The sequence below is a fragment of the Artemia sp. Qi Xiang Cuo genome, chromosome 19, assembly GCF_049724085.1.
Source record: "Artemia sp. Qi Xiang Cuo chromosome 19, ASM4972408v1, whole genome shotgun sequence".
In the NCBI taxonomy this organism is placed as follows: Eukaryota; Metazoa; Arthropoda; class Branchiopoda; order Anostraca; family Artemiidae; genus Artemia; species Artemia sp. Qi Xiang Cuo.
The window spans coordinates 20888569-20910491 of record NC_142812.1 but is presented as its reverse complement, the minus strand read 5'-3'; the positions used below and the strand labels follow the sequence as shown (position 1 = coordinate 20910491).

Genomic DNA, 21923 nt, shown 5'->3' with positions numbered 1-21923 from the left:
TGGACTAAATTTCCTTGCATTCTCATATAAGCTTTCTAATTCAAGTGGTACAATTCCCCTGTCCCCTCTTTGCAGGCATTGTAATATGAATAATGAAACAATTGATTATTGCCTATTTGAATGTAATATGCTGACGTCTGCACAACATACCTTGCTTTGTAAACTGTTAAAATACTTCAAACACCACAAAATCTTACTGTCAGCCAAGAGCCTAGCCAACTATACCTGCACACAGAGCACAGAAATCGATATCTATCATCTTATATTCGAACTCCTTGAGTCAAAAGATCTACTGAAAGATATCTGACAATATCTAATAAATAAGAGACAACCAAGATAGTAGCTCTGTAGCCCACAGAGTGAAGCAAAAAGAAGAGGGCTAAATAGTACCAACTGAATAGCCTGCCTGCTGTGAATTAGAAGAAGGAAGAAGAATTGACATTACCCCTCTTGTGTTTGTGTGTCTTATTGTTTGGTACAAATCTAGATTAGGTGTTTTATCTATTGGTCTAGAAAATTAGCATTGTTAAATACTATCACTCTCATGCGTAGGCCTAGGTTAAGTGCAGTTACATAGGCCTAGCCTAAGTTTAGGGTTAATTATAGCCTATTATATTAATACCTCAAATCACAATTGCAAGCAATAGAATAAGCTTGCAGTCATCAGTCATTGAAGATAGCCTAGTGTGCCAACTGATCAGATGAGCCTCAAACAGTTTGCCAGGGCCTGCTGCACCATTCCTTGTCAAATCATGATTTGAATAAATCAATACAGGCAGAAGAGACTGTATCCTGGTCTTTCAAGTTCCATACTCTGGCAAGGTATTGCCAAGCCTCTATGTTAACCCTCCTCTTGTTTCTAAGTCTTAAAAATTTGCCTACTAAAAGGTCTATACCTATTGAAATTTTGACTAAACAACATTTTACCTTAATTATCAGGTTCGGTAAAATTCTACTTTAGTTGCTTTTGGCTATCTTGGAAAGGAGTTTAGAAATGAAACTTTCAGGGAAGGGTCTACAGGCTTAAGTATGCCCTGGTAAGGTATTTTGAAGTACCTACCTAAATACCTTGTTCCTCTAGAGGGCCCTGAAATTTGCCTACATGACAGGTCTATAGCTATTGAAATTTTACCAAAACATTTTACCTTAATTTTCAGTTATCAGTTTCTTTTTCTCTGGTTTTAGTTCTGAAAATGCAATTTCTTTTATTTAAGCAGAATTTTAAGTCATATCAATATTTTTTGGTAAATATCTACCAGATCATATTATTGAGTTAGGAATAAAGTGAATACACCATTTGATGCCTTTTTTTATACTGATTAGAAATATAATAAGAATTTCTCTCGGAAATGAATTTCAGCCCCCCCCCCTATATATGCCAATTCAGGGTTAGGTTGTTAGGTATAGCCTATATAGGGGGGGGCTGAAATTCATAATGATTTAAACCTTTTATACCCAAAAAATAGAATTTTTTTGGTCATTTTCAAGGGATTAAAATGGGCTTAAGTTTGAATTTTCAAGAAAGGCAATTATTATATTTTTATAGAGCATAAAAAAGGCAGCATAGGGTTTGTTAACTTTATTCATACCCCCCCCCCCTCAAGAAAAAAAATTACATTCTGTCTTAAAATTCTATATAATCTGCTTGGTTTTATCATTAATTCCTTAGTCCTTACTCAAAACTTCCATTTAAAGAGCTAAAATAAACTTAAGGTAATGCCTTAAAAGACTTTCTAAGGAATTTTTAAAGTTTTGTGTTGGTCAGCCCCATTTCATAATTGTTTTCTGTGTGCACCATTGGCTTGAAACAAGAGTAAGGCTAACAGTAGTATACAAGCTGTGTTTAAAATAAGAGAATAATGTATCATCTTTGACAGTCCATTAATGGCTTAAAATTAAATTCCCAAGAAAATCAAGTGTTACAATTTTAAAGAGCATAAAAAAGATATCATGAACTCTACTTTCCAAGTCTCTGCCCAGCATGTAAGTAAATCTAAGCTATTCAGAATTTTATGTGATTGACTCAGCCAAAATATTAAATTTCACAGAATATCCTAGATAGGCCTACACCTTATATATGCTGGCCCTTAAAATAGGCTACTATGGTCATTTCTCAGTTTAAAAATTGCTATGATCTTTAGTATATACAAAGTGACTTATTGTGTAATTTCCTTAATTATATACAGAAAAGAATGTTTAGAAATGAAATATTTAGTGGTTGATCTCAAAAGGAAACATGTTAGACAAACAAAAGTAGTATCATTAGATTCCATGTTTTATGCTCTTTCCAAATATCATGCTCACTTTTCTGACAAAATACCTGATCCCCTTGATATTTCCAGATATAGGCCCATTTAATATATATGTCTTTTAATTGAATCATATGATATATCAAGGTTCTTTGTTAACTGGGTTTCTAAAGTCTTGATTTGATTAAATTTAGTTTTTTCTTTGATTGATCCAGTATTAGATGAAAAATATTGTTTGAAATGGCTTTAAATAACAATGGAAGAAAACATTATAATGTGAGTAATAGAAACATGCTACATATTATAAAGTAAGAGTTTTTTTTGTTTAAGTGTTTGTTTTTAGTTTTTATATATTCCTAGGGGTGTATCTGGGACTATGCGGGGGACAAGGGGGGGGGTTGCTTTGTCAGAAAAGTTACCCCAACATTTAGGAAAAGCAAAGAATGGGGAATCTAGTGGCACTCCTTTTATTCATTTAGAATGTTTCCTTCAAATATGACCAACCACTAAATATTTGGCAAAATTTACCACTTCTTTCTTATTTTGTTGTATTTTTTTCCAATAGTGTAGTAAAAATATTGGCACAGGTAATTACAAATAAACATTTATAGGATTTCATAAGAACCAGGCTTCCAATTTTATCATTGATAGAGTTCTAGTTGAGAGGCTTCTTGCCATCTTCAAAAATAATAGAGTTAGGTGAATCTAGGTCCTAAATTATGGCTCTGAAAGGTGCTGTCAATCTGGTATCTTCACCCTTTCCTTAATTTTAGGGCTTAAAACAATGCATCGATGACAGGTCCATATCTATCTAACTTTGTTTAAAAATGTTTTACCTTGATTTTGATTTTTGTTCTCTTTTTTACGTGCTGTATTTTTGGAAATGCAGTTTCAATTGTTTCAGTTGGATATTAAGCTATATTAACATTTTTTTTTCTAAATTTAAGAAATAGATTTACAGATCTTCAAGACGTTATAAGTCTAGATTGCTCAATTGGTATAAGCCTCAGAATGCTTTCACTGTCTTTGTTTGGAGAAGTAAATTAGCTTGTCTAGGTTTCACTTTTGTAGCACAAAGGTCTATGGTGTATGCCCATTAGAGGATAGAGGTAGTGATTTTGAAATGTCTTCACAGGGGATCATTAAGGCTGTGGATTCATTCCTGAAAGTTTCATTCACCTGATTGAGCTAGGCTACTTTCCCAAGATAGACAAAAGCTCCTTGTACATTCATCCAAAGTCACCTATAGAAAAATGATCAAAGAAAATTCTGCTTTGTTTAATCAAAAAATAAAATTCCCACTTTCTAATAATATAAGTTTGATTAACACTCAATATCTCTTGCACAAACAAGACAAGCTAAAGGAGTTTTCTATTTGGGGGAATGTAGTTGTCAGCTTTAGTTTTCAGTAATCTATTCTGATCTATTATCCAAGTTACAGCAAGGCTGTGTAATCAATTCTAAACAGTATGGCCACACAACTTATAAAGTTTGTAATGGATGAGATAGGGTGATCCTGTGAGGTATTGAATCACCTTAAATAGGATCCCCAGCCCCTTGTTCCTGATTCTAATTGTAATTCATGCATACTTAATGTATGAAAGATATTTGAATATTTCACCTTATATATATGAAAGATATTTGAAAATTTTGTCAAGTTTGAAGAAACATGGCTTTTTGCTGTAGGTTTCATGATGCCACTTTTATTTAGCTGAGAACAGAACCATGAAATCTTCATGTTAATTCAATAAGGGCCCTCATATGGTCCACTAGAATGATAAAAAAACAGTATAGAGCACCTTGACAGAATTAAATGCTAATATGATTTTTGTTAATATTGCATTATGTTTCACCAGCACTGTTATTGGTCTTGTCAATTTTGATACTACCCCTATGGGTACTATTAACTGATTCCTGCACCAAGCTGCCTGAGGCCAACATAGCTTTGCATGCTCCTCTTCTTCTCTTATTCACAGCTTCACTCTTTGTCTTCTCCCATTTTGTTCTAATTCCCATTAAATCCTTTCTTATTACCTCTTGTCATTCTGAGATGACCTGCTTTTTATTTGGCCTATCCATCTTAAGTTGTCTTTCATTATTGCTCTAGGAAGTGGGATCAAACCACATTTTTTTTTTACACAACCTACTGTTTAGTTTACATTCCGTCAAACAAGGGCTTAAAATTATGAATAGACAATTCCATAGGAAAATATTTAACAAACCTTCTTCACCCTTTTGAAATGTCCCATGTTAGTGCTATACTTTATCACTGCCATGATCTTGCCCTCTTTTGCAGAATGGTCTTCTATTTTTCTACTGCCAAAAGATACCCTTTTGCATCTTTACTGATCCACCGTCTTTGTAGCATTCTGCTTAATTCCCACTTAATGCTTGTGGTTAATTCCCTGCTTGTGCCTATACCATGCTTGCACTTACTTAATGCTTGTGCTGTGCTTAGATGTTGCTTTATTTTGTAGGTATCCTGGGTCAATAAACCTTTACACTAGAAAAGTATTACATGGTGTCAAGAGTGGGATCCCATGGGTGCGCTACAGGCATCAATCTACTGGGAATCCAGCTCCCTAGCAGACAAATGGAACTGTTTACAAGAGCATACCCAACTGTTGTTCGAAAGCCAACTGGCTGGCAAAACCGAGAAAGCTCTCTGTGCCTACCTACTTATTGGGGCTGGAGCAAAAGGACAATAAATATTTAAAACCTTCACCATTGCAGACAAGGAGCGGAACAAAATAGAACGGTACCTTGAGAAATTTAAGGCGTATACATCACCACGGAAGAACACAGTTTTTGCACAGTATCTGTTCCAATAACGAGACCAAAATGAGGCAGAAAGTATAGAGAAATATATTACAGAGCTCAAGACATTAGTGAAACCATGGTCTTACTTGGACCAAAACAAAATGGTCCACAATCGCAGAGTTTGCAGAATACTAAACCAAAACGTACATGAGAAGCTCCTGGCTGAAGGTGATGAACTTATGCTTGAAAAAGCAACCATTATGTGCAGAACCCACAAAGTGACCCAGGCACAGCTTAAAACATTTCATGGAACTAAGTCTATTCCCATAAAGTAAGAGATTGATGCCATCTCACGCTACCCAAACCAGAACAGCAGCAGAAAAAAAAACAGGAAGCAAGCAGCTCAAAGAGCAAATCTTCACCAGCTGAAAGAAGTATTTTTCTAACTCCTTGTACAAGCATAGAGATCTGTGATTTTATTTCTTCTTTAAGTAGCAGTAACACAGCTGATGCGCTTGGACTAACAAACCATGTGCTTAAGTCTGTTTCTTTTTATGTTGTTGAACCTCTTACCCATATTTTTAATCTATCTATTTCAAAAGGTGTATACCCTGATTCATTTAAAATCGCAAAAGTACTCCCTCTTTTTAAGAAGGGTGACCCCAGCTTAGTGTCAAATTATAGACCTATATCAATTCTCCCAATTTTCTCGAAAATTACTTGAAAAAGTTGTGCATAAGAGGCTTTTTTCATTCCTGTCTACTGGTGCTTCAATTGAAAGCGGTTCTGTTCTGTCTGATCACCAGTATGGCTTCCGACCTTAAATCTCTACTACATTGTGCTCTTGTTGGCATCACAGAATTTGTGCGTGTTAACACAGAAAAGCGTTGTTGTGTTCTAGGACTATTTCTTGATTTTTATAAGGCTTTCAACATGGTAGATCATTTTGTCTTACTGGGAAAACTGTCTCTACTTGGACTTTGGGAAATTGCCTTTGAATGGTTTAAATCTTACCTGTCCAATAGATCTCAGTTTGTGTGTTATGATGGGAAATGTTCTGATCTAGCTTTGGTTTCCAAAGGGGTACCTCAAGGCTCAGTTTTGGGACCACTCCTCTTTCTTATTTATATTAATGACCTTCCTCCATCTACCAAACTTGATACCCACACTGTTTTGTTTGCAGACGATAGTAATTTTTTTGTGGTTTCCAATGATCTGCCCTCTGCTGTTGCTAAGGCTCAGCTTCTGCTCAACCATGTGCGTGATTGATGTGAGCAGAACAGGATGCTGTTGAATAGCTCTAAGAGTAGTATTATTCATTTTCGAACTCCATACCACTTTTGTGAACCTTCCCCAACAATCTTTGTTTTCTATGGTACTGATATAATTCCCCAGTGCTCTTATGTTAAACTTATTGGTGTGCATGTTGATTGTTTTCTTTCTTTCAAAACTCATATTTCCTATACACATTCTATAATTTCTCGTCAAGTGTCTATGCTTCATCGTGCCAATCAATTTCTTCCTCCCGATGTAATGCTTTCTCTTTACTATGCATTTGTCCTTCCTTATCTTTCTTATTGCTGCACTGTATGGGGCAATACTAACTATTCTTCCCTTCGGCAACTCCAAAGAGCACAGAATAGAGCAGTGAAGGCAACTTTTTGCCTACCCCGACTCTATCCTACAGCTGATCTTTACAGTGATACAGGTCTAGATGCCTTAGATGTGGTTATCAAGAAGCAGAACCTAAAACTAGCTCATCGAGCCTTACATTTCTTGCTTCCTCCAAACATTATATCCTACTTTGATCGAGCATTAACACATAAGTACCAGAGTTTGCTTCGGAGCTCTGTTCACTAATTTCGGTTGTCTAAAAGGCTTTCCTCAGCTGCTCAGAGGTCGTTAATTTATAGAGCAAATGCTCTTTGGAACTCTTTGCCCAGTGACCTTTTCCTGATTAAAAACTCTTGTTCGTTTAGCAGAAAAATATTTTCTAAGGCTTGAAGTATTTTCTTTTTTTTCCTTATTTCTTTATTCATTTTGCTTTGTCTATTTATTCCGCTTTACTTTATATAGTTTTTTTTTCTTTTCTCCTCTCTCATTATGTTGAATGAGATTCGAACCCCGCTGTTTAATAATATTATTAATGGTTTGGATTTTTAATAAATTACAGGACATTTTCAGTTCGGATAAAATTAAGTCAAAATTTATTGTGTAGCAGTTGTTTGTTTTTTGTTGTTTTTTTTTCTTGATTTTTCTTGCATTGTGTTTATATTTTTGAGATATGGTTGTATTTTTTTTACTTACCTGATTTGTTTTGTGTGGATTTTGTGATTGATACGAGGTCCTCTACAAGCTATGCTTCTTGGGACCTCTAGTGCTTAAGTGTATTTATGTGTTTATGGTAATATTTAATAAATTGAATTGAATTGAATGCTACTTCTGTGGTGGAACATACTCCCCTCCCATGTCTGCCCAGCAAAGGGTAAGTCATGCTCCATCTGCAAAAGAGCTCAACTATTTTGCACAAGTTTGTCAAAGTAAGACAGTAAACGCAGTGGAAGAAGACACTGTCAAAGCAGACTCTGGTGATGAAACCGTATTCCTGTACTCCATCAAACAAAACTAAAACAAAGATGAAGCAGTGATACCTTTGATCATCAACATTCAGTTCCCTGTCCAGTTCAAAATCAATACAGGGGTCCAGGTCAATATCATTCCAAAGAAGTACTTAGACCTCATCAACCCAAAGCCCACCGTGAAACCCACAAGCCAGCGCCTCACCAGCTACTGTGGAGCAAGGATCCCTGTAATGGGAGTCTGCGAATTATCATGCAGCTATAAAGATAACCTCAGCAGCAGGCAACAATTCTTTGTAGTAGACACCTCAGCTGCCCCCATCATAGGCTACCGTTCAAGCTTTGATTTGGACCTGATTAAGCTGGTACTGAACGTAAACTTAACATCTTCAAGAGTACCATTCCTGAAGGAAAAGCACAAAGAAGTGTTTAAAGGAAATGGGAAACTCAAAAGAGAATGAAACATATACCTGAAAGACAATACCACCCCAACTGTCTACCCAGCAAGACAAGTACCCGCGGCCATGCAGGATAAACTCAAGCAAGAACTCAGCCGCCTAGAAGACCTCGGGATTATCGACAAGGTCGTTACCCCAACGGAGTGGGTTAATTCGATGGTTATAGTTGAGAAGAAGGACGGGTCCATAAGACTGTGCATAGACCCCGTGGACCTAAACACTATCCCATTCCCACTCTAGACAGCGTCACCTTCAAGCTATACGGAGCGAAAATATTCACAAAACTTGATGGCTGTTCTGGTTACTGGTCAATTCTGCTCTCCAAAGATTCGTCTTACCTCATGACATTCAGCACAATATATGGAAGATATCGTTTCAAGCAAATGCCCTTTGGAATCATCTCAGCACAAGATGAGTTTCAGAGGAGGATGGAAGATGCCATTGAAGTCCTAGAGGGTTTCTTCATCATCATTGATGACATGATCGTGTACGGCGCGACGCAAGGAGAGCACAATGAACGCCTAGCAGCGATATTCGAACGTGCCCCAGCTAAGGGTATCTGTTTCAATGAAGATAAGTGCGAGTTTTTGGCCTCCAGTGTCAGCTACTTTGGACACATAATCAGCTCCACGGGGATGCTGCCAGATCCCGAGAATTTTCGCGCCATTAACCGCATGCCAAATCCATCATGCCGAGAAGAACTGCTAACCTTCTTTGGGATGATCAACTATCTCGCCAAATACATACCGAGCCTATCCACAAAAAACAAACCGCTCCGTGACCTGACCAAAGCAAACCCATTCATCTGGTCAGAGGAACACACCCAAACACTTGAGGACCTGAAACGCTCTATAGTGTCGAACACCCCGTTCTTCAACCATCAGAGCAAGAACATCGAAATCATTGTTGACGCCTCCAGCCACGGGCTCGGCGCCCACCTTTTTTCGGAAGGGCAGGTCACAGTGTATGCATCGAGATCGCTCAGCAAGGCAGAGCAGAAGTATTCACAACTCGAAACAGAGTTATACGCCATTGTGTATGGCTGTAAACACTTCCACCATTATCTGCACAGTCGCCACGTTGACGTCACAACTGACCACCGGCCTCTCGAAACCGTTGTAGCAAATCTTATTCACAAAGCCCCACCATGAGTGCAACGATTAATGCTTCAGCTCCTGCCTTACGACCTGAGTCTGAGCTTCCAACCAGGATCCAAAATCCCAGTTGCTGACGCTCTGTAGCGCCTCCATCTTAGCGATACAGATCCAAAACTGGAAGAAGATCTGAATATCTATGTACACCACGTATTACGGAACCTTCCAGCGACCAGAAACTTGAGCAGATACGGACGGAAACAACGCAGGATGAAACCTTGAGCACCCTAGTCAAAACAATTCAAGAGGCCTGGCCGAGTGCTAGAAATGAGTGCCCAACCAACATCCTAACCTACTGGAACGTTCAACACGATCTGTCTTTCACAAAAGGCATTCTTCTCAAGGGAGAAAGATTGATCATTCCCAAGAACCTGTAGTTAGCCACACTCCAGCAGCTACATGCAGCCCACCTTGGAACTGAGAAAACCAAACAGCAAGCAAGGATGTTAGTGTACTGGCCAGGCCTCAGCGCAGACATTGAACTGTACATAGCAAAATGCCAAACATGCGCCAAGCACATGCCAAACGACACAAAGGAGCCAGTGATGAACCACAGCATAGAAACGCTCCCTTGGCAAAATATCGCTACAGACCTGTTTGAATGGAATGGTTCCAGTTTCCTAGCAACTGTCGATTATCACAGCCGTTTCCTTGAAGTCGACAGACTTACGATGACATCATCCAACGCGGTCATAATGTGACTTAAGGCCCACTATGCCCGACATGGCATACCATCGCAGCTAATGTCTGACAATGGCCCCAGTTCACTTCCAGGGAATTCATCAATTTTTCCAAAGCCTGGAGTATTTCACTGAGCACATCTAGTCCCGGGTATCCCAAATCCAATGGACTCGCCGAGAAAGCTGTGCAGATTATAAAAAAAATTATGACCAAGACAACGAAAAGTAGAGAAGACTCTTTTCTGGGTCTACTATAATGCCGGAATACACCAGTTGATGGGTTTGCATTGCCTGCTCAACTCCTTATGTCTAGCCAACTAAGATCCATCCTACCAGGCACCACACATCACCTAAAGAAGAAGGTCGTCCCGATCAAACAGTTCACTCAGCAAAGAACTGAAATGCAGAAACGCCAGAAAAGTTACCACAACAAATCAGCCAAGGCTTTAAATCAGCTCAACCACGGCGATGCGATCCACATTCAGAAAATGCCTGACGGACCGTGGAAACAGGCCGTTATGGTTTCTCATGCAAAACAGCCGCGATCGTACCGGATGCACACAAACGAAGGTACGATTCTGCAGAGGAATTGCAAGCACCTATCAGCCCACCCACATTAAAGTCCGAAAGGAACGAGTTTGGTTCGTGAAGAACTTGACGATGGCATAGTACCATATGCGACTGCCAAGCCACCACCCCTTCTGTTGCAGGCAGACCAGTTCATGACCCCGTTGCCGATCCAGGATCGGAATCAAATCCCTAGGCCCTGCCAGAGCGCTACCGCGGTGCCACCCCTAGAATCAGGCGCGACACCAGCGACGGCATGCACGAGATACTGCCGACTTGTAAGAAAACCCCTGAAACGGAACCTGTAAAGAGTGATTTTAAAAGTAGACCTGTAAAAGACAGTATGAGAGGAAGAAGAAGTGAACCAGTTAGTGAATATGTAGGAAGTGAGCCTAGTGCCTCCTTGCACATACCTTTCTGAAGGTACTTATAACAGTGTGATTTTAAAAGTAGACCTGTAAATAGAGACAGTATGAGAGGAAGAAGAAGTGAACTAGTTAGTGAATATGTAAGAAGCAAGCCTAGCGCCTTCTTACACATACCTTTTCAAAGGTACTTGTTACAGAGTGTAAGCCTGCTCACAGTGGATGAGTGGGAGCGACTGTGGAGTGTTGGTATAAGAGGAAATGCAGGCAGCTTAAATGACAAAAGAAGGAAGCTGTAGCATTCCGCTTAATTCCCACTTAATGCTTGTGCTTAATTCCCTGCTTGTGCCTATACCATGCTTGCGCTTACTTAATGCTTGTGCTGTGCTTAGATATTGCTTTTATTTTGTAGGTAGGCTTTGTCGATAAACCTTTACACTAGAGAAGTATTACAATCTTTACTAGTATGTAAGTGAAGATATCCTAATACTGCCAAGGTAAGTGAAGCTACCTTGTCTCATAGGCCCAGTCTCTCGGCACGTATACACTTGAGAAGTTTTTTAACCATGTCAAGGTACTGCAGCCAGAGCTTTGCTGTTTGGTGATCTCGTAGGTCTTCAATCTTCTGTTTGATAATACTTTCCAGTAGTCCCAGCCCTGGTGCTTCGTCAAGGTCTCTGGGAGACATTTCTCTTCTGTAGGCCATGCCATAGGCCTACAGAAGAGGAAAAAAAATCTAAAGAGAAACAATAATATAGTATGAAACTGGGTTTACTTTGCTGGGTTGACTGTGAAACATCAAGCGTTTAACTGATAAATTTTTTATATTTTCAAAATAAGACGGATTCACGGGGGAAATGAGGTCCTTTAGTCCCATTCAAAATTGGGGTGAGAATAAGAAATTAAAAGGGGAGGGGGCTTAGTTGCCCTCCAATTACTTTCGACTATTAAAAAGGGCATTAGACCTTTTAATTTCCAGTCAAATGAGCCCTTTTTGAAGTTTCTATGAATACTCCTTCGATACGAAGTGCCCGGGGTCTAAACCCAAAAAGCCTATGATCAGAGGCAACGCTGTAGCGTTGCCTATAGTAAAGGCCATACGGCTCCAATGTTTTATTATTATTTATAATTTTTTTTTTCCAGAGGCATTTCATATGGAAAGGGTCGTCGTAGAAGCTTCAAAGGGGGCTCATTCGATTGGAAATCGAGAGTTCTAGTGCCCTTTTTTTAATAGTCGAAAATGATTGGAGGGCAACTAGCCCCCCCCTCAAGCCCATCATTCCCCCGAACACATCCAATCAAAATTTTGAGATAGCCATTTTGTTCAGCGTAGTTGATTTCCAGATAAAAAATACATTTTTGAAGAGGATACTCCCCCACAGCCCTCAGAGCAAGGGTTTTAAGTTATGCCATGGGGGCATATAAGGTTTTTATAGAAGGCGTTGTCGTAGAAACTTCAAAACAGGCTCATTCGATTGGAAATTAAAGAGCTAGTGCCCTTTTTAATAGTCGCAAGTGATTGGTGTGTAACTAGCCCCCTCCCCCCCCCTCACACACATCATTTCCCCAAACACATCCCATCAAAATTTTCAGATAGCCATTTTGTTCAGCGTAGTTGATTTCCAGATAGAAAATGCATTTTTGAGGAGGACACTCCCCCACAACCCTCAGGGCGAGGGTTTTAAGTTATGCCCTGGGGGCATATAAGGTTCTTATAGAAGGCGTTGTCGTAGAAACTTCAAAACAGGCTCATTCGATTGGAAATTAAAGGGCTAGTGCCCTTTTTAATAGTCGTAAATGATTGGAGGGCAACTAGCCCCCCCCCCCACGCCCATCATTCCCCCAAACACATCAAATCAAAATTTTCAGATAGCCATTTTGTTCAGCGTAGTTGATTTCCAGATAGAAAATATATTTTTGAGGAGGATACTCCCCCACAACCCTAAGGGTAAGGGTTTTACTTTATGCCCTGGGGGTATATAAGGTTTTTTTATAAGGTGTTGTCGTAGAGACTTCAAAAGAGGCTCATTTGATTGGAAATTGAAGAATCAGTGCCCTTTAAAAAGTCGAAAGTGATTGGAATGTAACTAGCCCCCCCCACGCCCATCATTCCCCCAAACATCCAATCAAAATTTTGAGATATCCATTTTGTTCAGCGTAGTTGATTTTTAAATAGAAAATATATTTTTGAGGAGGATACTCCCCCACAACCCTCAGTGCAAGGGTTTAAGTTATGCCGTGGGGGCCTATAAGGTTTTTATAGAAGGCGTTGTCGTAGAAACTTCAAAACAGGCTCATTCGATTGGAAAATAAAGGGCTAGTGTTCTTTTCAATAGTCGAAAATGATTGGAGTGTAACTAGCCCCCCTCCCCCTCCCACGCCAATCTTTCATACCAACACATCCAATCAAAATTTTCAGATTGCCATTTTGTTCAGCGTAGTTGATTTCAAGATTGAAAATATATTTTTGAGGAGGATACTCCCCCCAAACCCTCAGGGAAAGGGTTTTAAGTTATGCCTTGGGGGCATATAAGGTTTTATAGAAAGCGTGTGCCGTAGAAACTTCAAAAAAGGCTCATTCGATTGGAAATTCAAAGGGATAGTGACCTTTTTAATAGTTAAAAGTGATTGGAGGGCAACTAGCCCCCCCCCCCCCCCACGCCCATCATTCCCCCTAACACATCCAATCAAAATTTTGAGATAGCCATTTTTTTCAGCGTAGTTGATTTCTAGATAGAAAATATTTTTTTGTGGAGGAAACTCCCCCTCAACCTTCAGGGTAAGGGTTTTAAGATATGCCCATGGGGAATACAAGGTTTTTATAGAAGGTGTTGACGTAGAACATTCAAATAAGGTTTATTTAATTGAAAATTCAAAGGGCTAGTGTTCTTGTTAATAGTCGAAAGTGATTGGAGGGCAACTAGCCCCCCCCCCCCGACGCCCATAATTCCCCCAATCACATCCAATCAAAATTTTGAGATAGCCATTTCGATGGTGAAAAGGTAACTGAATAAAAAACACAAGTCTAAATGGCATTTCAGAATTTGATTTTGCGTAAAGCACATTTTGCGTAAAGGTTACGCCAAAGGCCTGAGGTTTTTGATTCCGCCTTGGCGCAACATGTGTACGCGAGTCCATACCATTTCATTTTGTTTGACGAAACCTCCATTGTTGCCCCCGTTAAAGGTCTCACGCAGGTTTTACGGGAGGCAGTTGAAATAAAAAAGCACATTCGATTGAAGTATAGATTTATAAATGGGGGATCGCTGGGCGGAGCTAGAAACACACTTGGGGACAATAAAGGAACGGTTGAATGAACGGAGACATAGGCCTTCAGAATTATTGCAATTAAAATAAGATAATAATTGGGGAGGAAGGTTTTTATGGTAAGCGGAGTATGCAAGGGATAAATTTAATTTTTCAATGATTTGTTCAAAAGGGATAATACCAAAATCGGAAAACAAGTCCTGGGTGGGATATAGTCGGGGCAGCCGAAAAACTGCTTTGATGGCAAGGTTTTGGGCAGATTTTAATTTATTGGTAACTGAAGGATAAGATTTGCCCCAAACAGATCCACAATAGGAGATATATGGGTAAAAAAAAGAGTAATAAAGGGTGACAAGGATATCAGGGGGAAGAAAATTATTTACACGATTAATCATACTTACCTGTCGCAAGATTATGGCTCTGATGTAGGAAACATGAGTTGCAAATGATGGGGGGGAGTCTATGTGGACACCAAGAAACTTGGCAACTTCGATCTGCGGGAGGAAATTGGTGGAATATTTTAGGCCAAGTGCTTGCTGAGCTTCATTTTTTTTTGTAAGGGGTTCGAAATAATACAACCTGACTTTTCTTGCTGTTAATGGTCATGCAGTTAACGAGAGACCATTCCTCTACTCTATTCAGAAGGATTTGAGCAGAGGTGACGACGGATGGTAAATTAGGGCCGGTGATGAAAAAGTTGCTATCGTCAGCAAAAAGTACTGGGTGCACTGATGGACCCAGGCCTGTAACCAAATCATTAATAAAAGGAGAAGAAGTATTGGACCAAGAGCAGAGCCCTGCGGTACGCCCCTCCGGACAGGTAGGGGATGCGAGGTCATGCCGCCCAGACTCACACTCTGTACTCTACCAGAGATATAAGAGCCGAACCATGAGAAAGGAATTCCACGAATCCCTATGTTCTTGAGTTTACTCAATAAAACACTGTGATCAACCATGTCAAAGGCCTTAGAAAAATCCAGAAATAAGCCAATTATAGTATTTTTAAGGTCAAGTTGGGAACGGATAAACTATGTGGCGTCGATTAGTGCATGAACAGTTGAAAATTTGGAACGGAAGCCATATTGATGAGAAGAAATCAACGAATCTGAAGGATCAATCCCAAATAAAAAGGAAGAAAGACGTCGGAAGATAATTCTCTCGAGCACTTTGGATACAACTGGGAGAAGTGAGATTGGACGATACTTACTTATCTCAGACGGATCGCCTTTTTTATGAATCGGGATAACAATTGCTGATTTAAATATTTCTGGGAAGACTCCATTGATCATAGACAGGTTTGCTATATGCACAATGGGTTCACAAACATAGGAAGATGCAGTTCTAAGAAGCTTATTACTTATCCCAAGGAAGTCATGTGTACTACTACTAGAGAGAGATTCGATAACTTGAAGCACCTCATTACTATCAGTTGGAGAGAAAAACATGGATCTGGGATTCTTGATAGGGTGTACTGACTCGGAGGGGGAACAGGAGTTAGCATTTGGAATATTGGTGAAATAATTATTAAAAGCATCCGGTACTGAAATTGGGTCAATTAATCTGCCACTGATGTCCTTAAGGTTAATAGGTATAGATCTTGATTTCTCTTTTTTTTAAAGAATTTCATTTATTGTTGACCAAATTTTTTGCAAGTTCCCTTTGCAGTGAGTGATTTTTGAATAATAATAATTTTTTTTGCTACACATGGCTCATTTTACAGGCTATTGGACATCCAGGGGTGTATTATAGGTAGTTTTTCAAAGAAAAGTAAAGACCTTGACCGAAATATTTGCATAATTTTTCAATTTTTTCACTGGCTGTTAATTGTCCTCGTTTTCTTCCTTTCCTCGCGGTTTTTTGTTTTATCATGATTAGCTAGTGTGGTCTCAGAAATTATTTACTTGTTGTATGTTTTTTGCTATGATGGTTTATTTAATTTCTGTTCGTTTTCGGTTTCATTTATTCTTTAATAGTAATTTCTGGTCGTTTCGAGTTTGAATTTTAACAGGTATTTGTATCTGCTGAGCTTAAGTTTAAAGTGGCCTTTACTTTTCTTTGAAAAACTTATTTTTCGGAACGTGTTTTTTTAATTAATATAAAAAAGGGATAGAAAACCTAAGCTTACCTAACCCAACCTAACCTCACCTAACCAAACCCTTTCTAACCTAACCTGTAATCATAAAACCTTGCATGAAACTGAAAAAATTTGACTGGCAACGCTGACCAAGGAGAAAAAAAGTATTTCGGACATTCACCGGTGAATGTGGACATTCAACAATTTGTCAGGTTGGGTTATCATATTTCTATGATCTTTACTTTTATTTTGACTTGTTTTAATTCCTGCTTCCAGTTATATTTTAACCGGATACTTCTTTGTTCTTCACTTTTGTTTTTGAGTCGTTGTAATTTTCGCTGACGCAAGTATTCTTACTGAATATTCAATTTTTTTTATCATTAATTTACACTTTTTTCAATAACCATTAACATAGCCTCTCGGATTTGTCAGATCCAGTCAGATCGGATTGGTTTTGTACCATTTGATGGTCTAGGTTCTTCATTTGTCCTTTAGGCATTATAACTACTCTCTTTACTGGTTCTACTTACTTTAGGTATTATGAAACTACTTCAAACACCTTTTGTAAATAGATTGATTACACTTGGTATTTTATGCTTAGCTATGTTCCTTTTGTAATGTCGTATGCGTTATAGATGTAAAAACGATGCAGTCACTCTGGAGGGGAGGGAATGATATAACTTATTCTCTTGAAATGTACTCATAAATATGACGTTATTCACAGGATTTTTCTTGTCAATGATTTGTTTCTTGTTTAATTTTGCCTGCATCATAGACACTGAAAACGATACAACCACTGCTAAGACAAATATGACGTGTCTATGGTTTTCGAATGTATTCATAAATATGACGTCACTTACATAAATATCCCCCCTCCCCCAAAAATTGAGGCTTTTGACGAATTTCCTCAAACTTGTGCCCCATATAAATTGTTCGTTTTTACGTTGTTTTTTTAGGCCACAAAATCCCAGAATACCCTGGAAAAATACAAATTTTTCTAACCGCCCATGCCTTTGCTCTTCATTGTCATTTTTGACTCGCTCAGATTCTGGGTGTTGCTTTTCTTATAACCGCAAATGTCTTAGCTGTTCATTTTTATTTTTGACTCGCTCAGATTCATGGTGTCGCTTGTCTTCTAACCGTGTGTTTCTTTGCTCTTTATTTTCATTTTTGACACGCTCTAATTCTCGTTTTAGCATATCTTCTAACTGCCCGTGTCTTAGCTCTTTATTTTAATTTTTGACAAGTTTTTATACTCATCGTTGCTTATCTTCTAACCACATTTGTCTTTCTTCTTCATTTTGGTTTTGATTACTTCCGTCAACTTAGCAATACCCTTGTCTTTAGCTGCCCGTATTGTTCTCGTCTCATTTGGTGGTCCAGGTTGTTGATTCTCACCCATTGTGAATTTAATTTGTTCGTGCCTTTCTATCGGTTTTATCACGTTTGATGGTTTATGCGGTTCCAAAGAATCACAATTTGTAATTATTGCAAAATTTGTTTTTGGGCCTTCATGCTGAAATTATATAACTGGTTGCATTCAAACCTGTAAGCCAAATAACGTAGCGAGTTGATCTGATGTAACAAAAAAAACTAATTGTAAAATTTTCAGGTATTTTTCTAGTTTGAATTTAAACATAAAGATTATTGCTCATGCTCCATAAATATTTTTCAGTTTCCCCAATAACTTTAGTGACTTTGACTCTAACTTGAATTTTTTTCATGTTTTAAAAAGACCTTGCGTATACAACATTTATAAATGTGTTTTTTGTTGTTTTTTTTTTGTTTTTGTTTTTTTTTTTGCTTGGAAATTTTTTAAAGGAACATTAAATAAAAATAGTATGACGTAGCGCTCCGCGTTAACGTGTCCTAAACTTTGTCCTCTAGGCATTATAACTATTCTCTTTACTTGCTTTACCTATTCTAGGCATTATGAAACTACTTAAAACGCCTTTTGTAAATAGACTAATCACATTTGGTATTTTATACCTAGCTATGTTCCTTTTGTAAAGTCGTATGCCTTATGGATATAAAACAACACATTAACTTTCGGAGGGGGAAGAGAGGAATGATATAATTTATTCTCTTGAAATGTACTCATAAAAACGACGTCAATCATATGATCTTTCTTGTTAATCATTTGTTTCTTGTGTAATTTTGGCTGCACCATAGACACTAAGAACGATACACCCGCTACTGAGGCAAATATGAAGTATGTGTGCTTTTTGAATGTATTCATGAATATGACGTCACAAACATGAATCTTTTTTCCCAAAAGTAAGGCTTTTAACGAATTTTCTTTAACTACTGACCTATTTTCTTTGGCTTGATGCCAATTTTCCCAATTTTCAAACTTTTAGTTATAATTTTTGAAGGTTTTTGAATTGACCCTAGCTTAAATATTTTTCATTTTTTTTCGTCTTTTAAAAATATCTTGCGTATACAACATCTATAAATGTGTTTTTTGTTGTTGTTGTTTTTTTTTTGGTTGGAAATTTTTTAAAGGAATATGAAATAAAAATATTATTACGTGGCGCTCCGCGTTATTGTGTCCTAAACTTCGTCCTCCCTTCTTATTGTATATACAAATATTTTGCAATTACCAGTTTTTTGCTTTTTAAGCAATTTACTGTCTTTTCATGCCTTTTCAAAGATATTTGATTATTCAAGCAAGTTCGATTTCTAACACCGATTTCTTCTAAGCTACAAACTTTTGGGTTTCTTTTTTAAGGTTTTGAATTGTTGTAATCTCTTCTTAAAATATATACGAATGTTTTTGCAATTACCCGTTTTTGTTCTCCGCAATTTAATGTCTTTTCATACTAAAGTCTTTTCATACTAAAGTCTTTTCAAAATTTTGAATCTTTCAAATGTTGAATAATAAATCTAAACAGTGGCAATCAGAAAGGAATTTAGATGTGGCAATCGGAAAACTTGATTAATTCTTAATTAATTTTTAGTATGGTTGAAGGCGTGTTTGAATCGTATTCATGTCTTAACGGATCCTTTTTGAAAAGTGAATGTCACTACGGATGCTCATCTACTAATCACGGGGTCGACATCGAAAAAGTAAAAAGAGCATTTATTCAGATCAATGATTATGAGAAGCTTATTAACGTTGAGAACTTGATTGATATTCAATATGACGATATTACTATGCATCACCCTGAGGCTCTGAGGTACTTGGTTATTGCTCCTTTTTACCATAAGATGATGATACCAAGTAACGTGTTGATGAAGAGGTTGCAGATACCCTTTGCCTGTCTCTTTCTTGATGTGATGAATGACGAACGCAAAAATGCAGTCATCAGTAAGTTATAGTTGAGATATTCTAAAAACCTGTAATATATATTACATATTATCCCATTATAATATATATAATGGGATATTAGTATAATGCTTTATGATTAATAGAGAGAAGGGGCTTGTATAAGAATTATGTGAGTGATAGATCATTTTAAAATGAGAGGAATGTAAAGAACGCGGAGAAATAAATAAAATCTGAATACAATGGGTGTGAAATGGATGGTATGGGTAAAATTGCTGAAGATCTTGAACATACAGCCAGACGGCATAAAAGTGAAATATTGTACTTGCATGTTAATAAATGGATAAGGAATAGGCGAAGTAGATTTGGTCCATTTAAAAATACGAACGGGGTCACAATTAGTGAAAGAGTTGAAGAGAGATCGGCATATGTATATATATATATATATATATATATATATATATATATATATATATATATATATATATATTAGATAAATAATTGATGATAAACATTTATGCTTATGTGTTTTAGTCACAATATAAATTCTATAAATTTTATTTCAATAAAAATTGTGCTATTTTTAATCCATTTTAAAAAGTGATTTTAGACTTCAACATTCGTTAATATATCTGATTTTGGTTTTCAGATTTTAAACAAAATTTGATATATTTAATAAGCATAGTCGAAAGTGATTGGAGGGCAACTAATCCTATAGAGAGAGATCGGCATATGTATATATATATATATATATATATATATATATATATATATATATATATATATATATATATATATATATATATATATCGGCATATGTATATATATATGTATATGTATATATATATATATATATATATATATATATATATATATATATATATATATATATATATATATATATATATATATATATATATATATATATATATATATATATATATATATATATATATATATATATATATATATATATATATATATATATATATATATATATATATATATATATATATATATATATATATATATATATATATTGAAATAAGTCAGTAATTTGTTTTTTTTTTATTAAATGATTATCTTAGTAATTATTGTAAGCCGTTCTCCTCCCTTGTTTCCAAAAAAAAAAAAAATTCATATTTTTGTTTTGATTAGGTGTGGTATTAACAATTTTTCTCTTAGTCATAGGGCGGGGTTTTTCCTAAACATCCATACCCCTTCCCCTTAAGAAAATTTTTGATTTCTCACCTTATGATTGGAAAAATATTTAGATTCTTCATTTTATAAGCCAATCGACTTTTATGTAATTTCTTCTCATTTTTTCTTTTTTTCTTCTTTTTTTGTCAAATAAATAAAACTTGTTTCTCATTGTGGCTGGGCTTTTAAAAATGACCCTAAGGGACGTCGTACAAAAATGAACAAATCTGATGCGTTTAACATAAGATCTCACAATGCTTTAGTAATACAAAATAATTTTGCGGTAGTTTGTTTTGTTCAGTTTTGGTAAAGAACAGTAAGGAGCGACTCCGCCCAGTAGTAACCAAAATTCTAAGATAAGTAATTTTGTTGACAGGAGATACAACAAAAGAATTGACATTTTAGGCTGATTTCAAAAGTATAAAATTATTCAGTTTAATTTAACCTACCAAGAGCTATGGGCCTGAGAAAATTTGCTTGATTTTAGGAAAACGGGGAAATACCTCTTAAAGTTTAAGTGAACTTAGTAAAAATCACACAAGCAGGTTCAGTACATCAGATAACCTTATTGTAGAGCTTTCAAGCTTCTATCTCCTGAAATGTGGAATTTTATGTTTTGCCAGAAGAAAGATTATACATGTAGTTTTTTTTTTTCGAGGGATGATTTGTGTTCAACCAATGGACCTAAAAGACAGGCACTGGACACATTTAAAGAGAGGTGAAAAGTTGTAGTGCCCTTGTTAAGTAAATGAGAATATTGATGGGTAGCTAGCTACCATCCCACGCACTTTTTTCTTCGAAGACATCAGATCAAAATGTTAAGGGAGCCATTTGATTTAGTTTAGCTGAAATATCCATTAACTATGCTTTTTGAAATAACTTGACCCTCCATACTCCCTGGGTAAAGGGCTGTAAACTGCCCAATTTGCCCATTGTCACATTAGTATTTTTTATTGGGAATGAAATAAAAGCAAGGTTTTTTCAACTAAAAGTAAGGAGCATTATTTAAACTTGAAACGAACAGAAATTAATCTCTATATGAGGGGGACTGCCCCTTCCTCAACCCTTGCTCTTTATGCTAAAGCTTTGTTTTTATCAGAAGTCTTTAAAAAAGACTTCTCAAATTCAAGGATCGCTGAATTTGAATGAGAAGCATTTAAAAACAAAAATAAGACTTTAGTGTAAAGAGGGACAGCCGCCGTCATATACTGGATTATTTCTGGTCGTTTATAGTTTGGATGTTGCTCCTAGCTTTCAGTTTTCTTTTTTATTATTATTATTATTATACAGGGGAGGAACAGG

General features: G+C 36.9%; 1 protein-coding gene across 2 annotated transcripts in view; it reads left to right on the top strand.

The window, feature by feature from the left end:
- The first annotated feature begins 229 nt into the window (after nt 1-229).
- The window catches only part of LOC148940598 (putative E3 ubiquitin-protein ligase HERC4), a 38626-nt gene continuing 16932 nt past the window's right edge, over nt 230-21923 (top strand). Inside the window, exons 1-2 of one of the 2 annotated variants that reach the window (XM_089105218.1) lie at nt 230-458; nt 19114-19463. In XM_089105218.1, the coding sequence (XP_088961344.1) occupies nt 19115-19463 (349 nt within the window). In that variant the 5' untranslated portion in view covers nt 230-458; nt 19114. The other variant, XM_089105219.1, reaches the window with a different exon arrangement.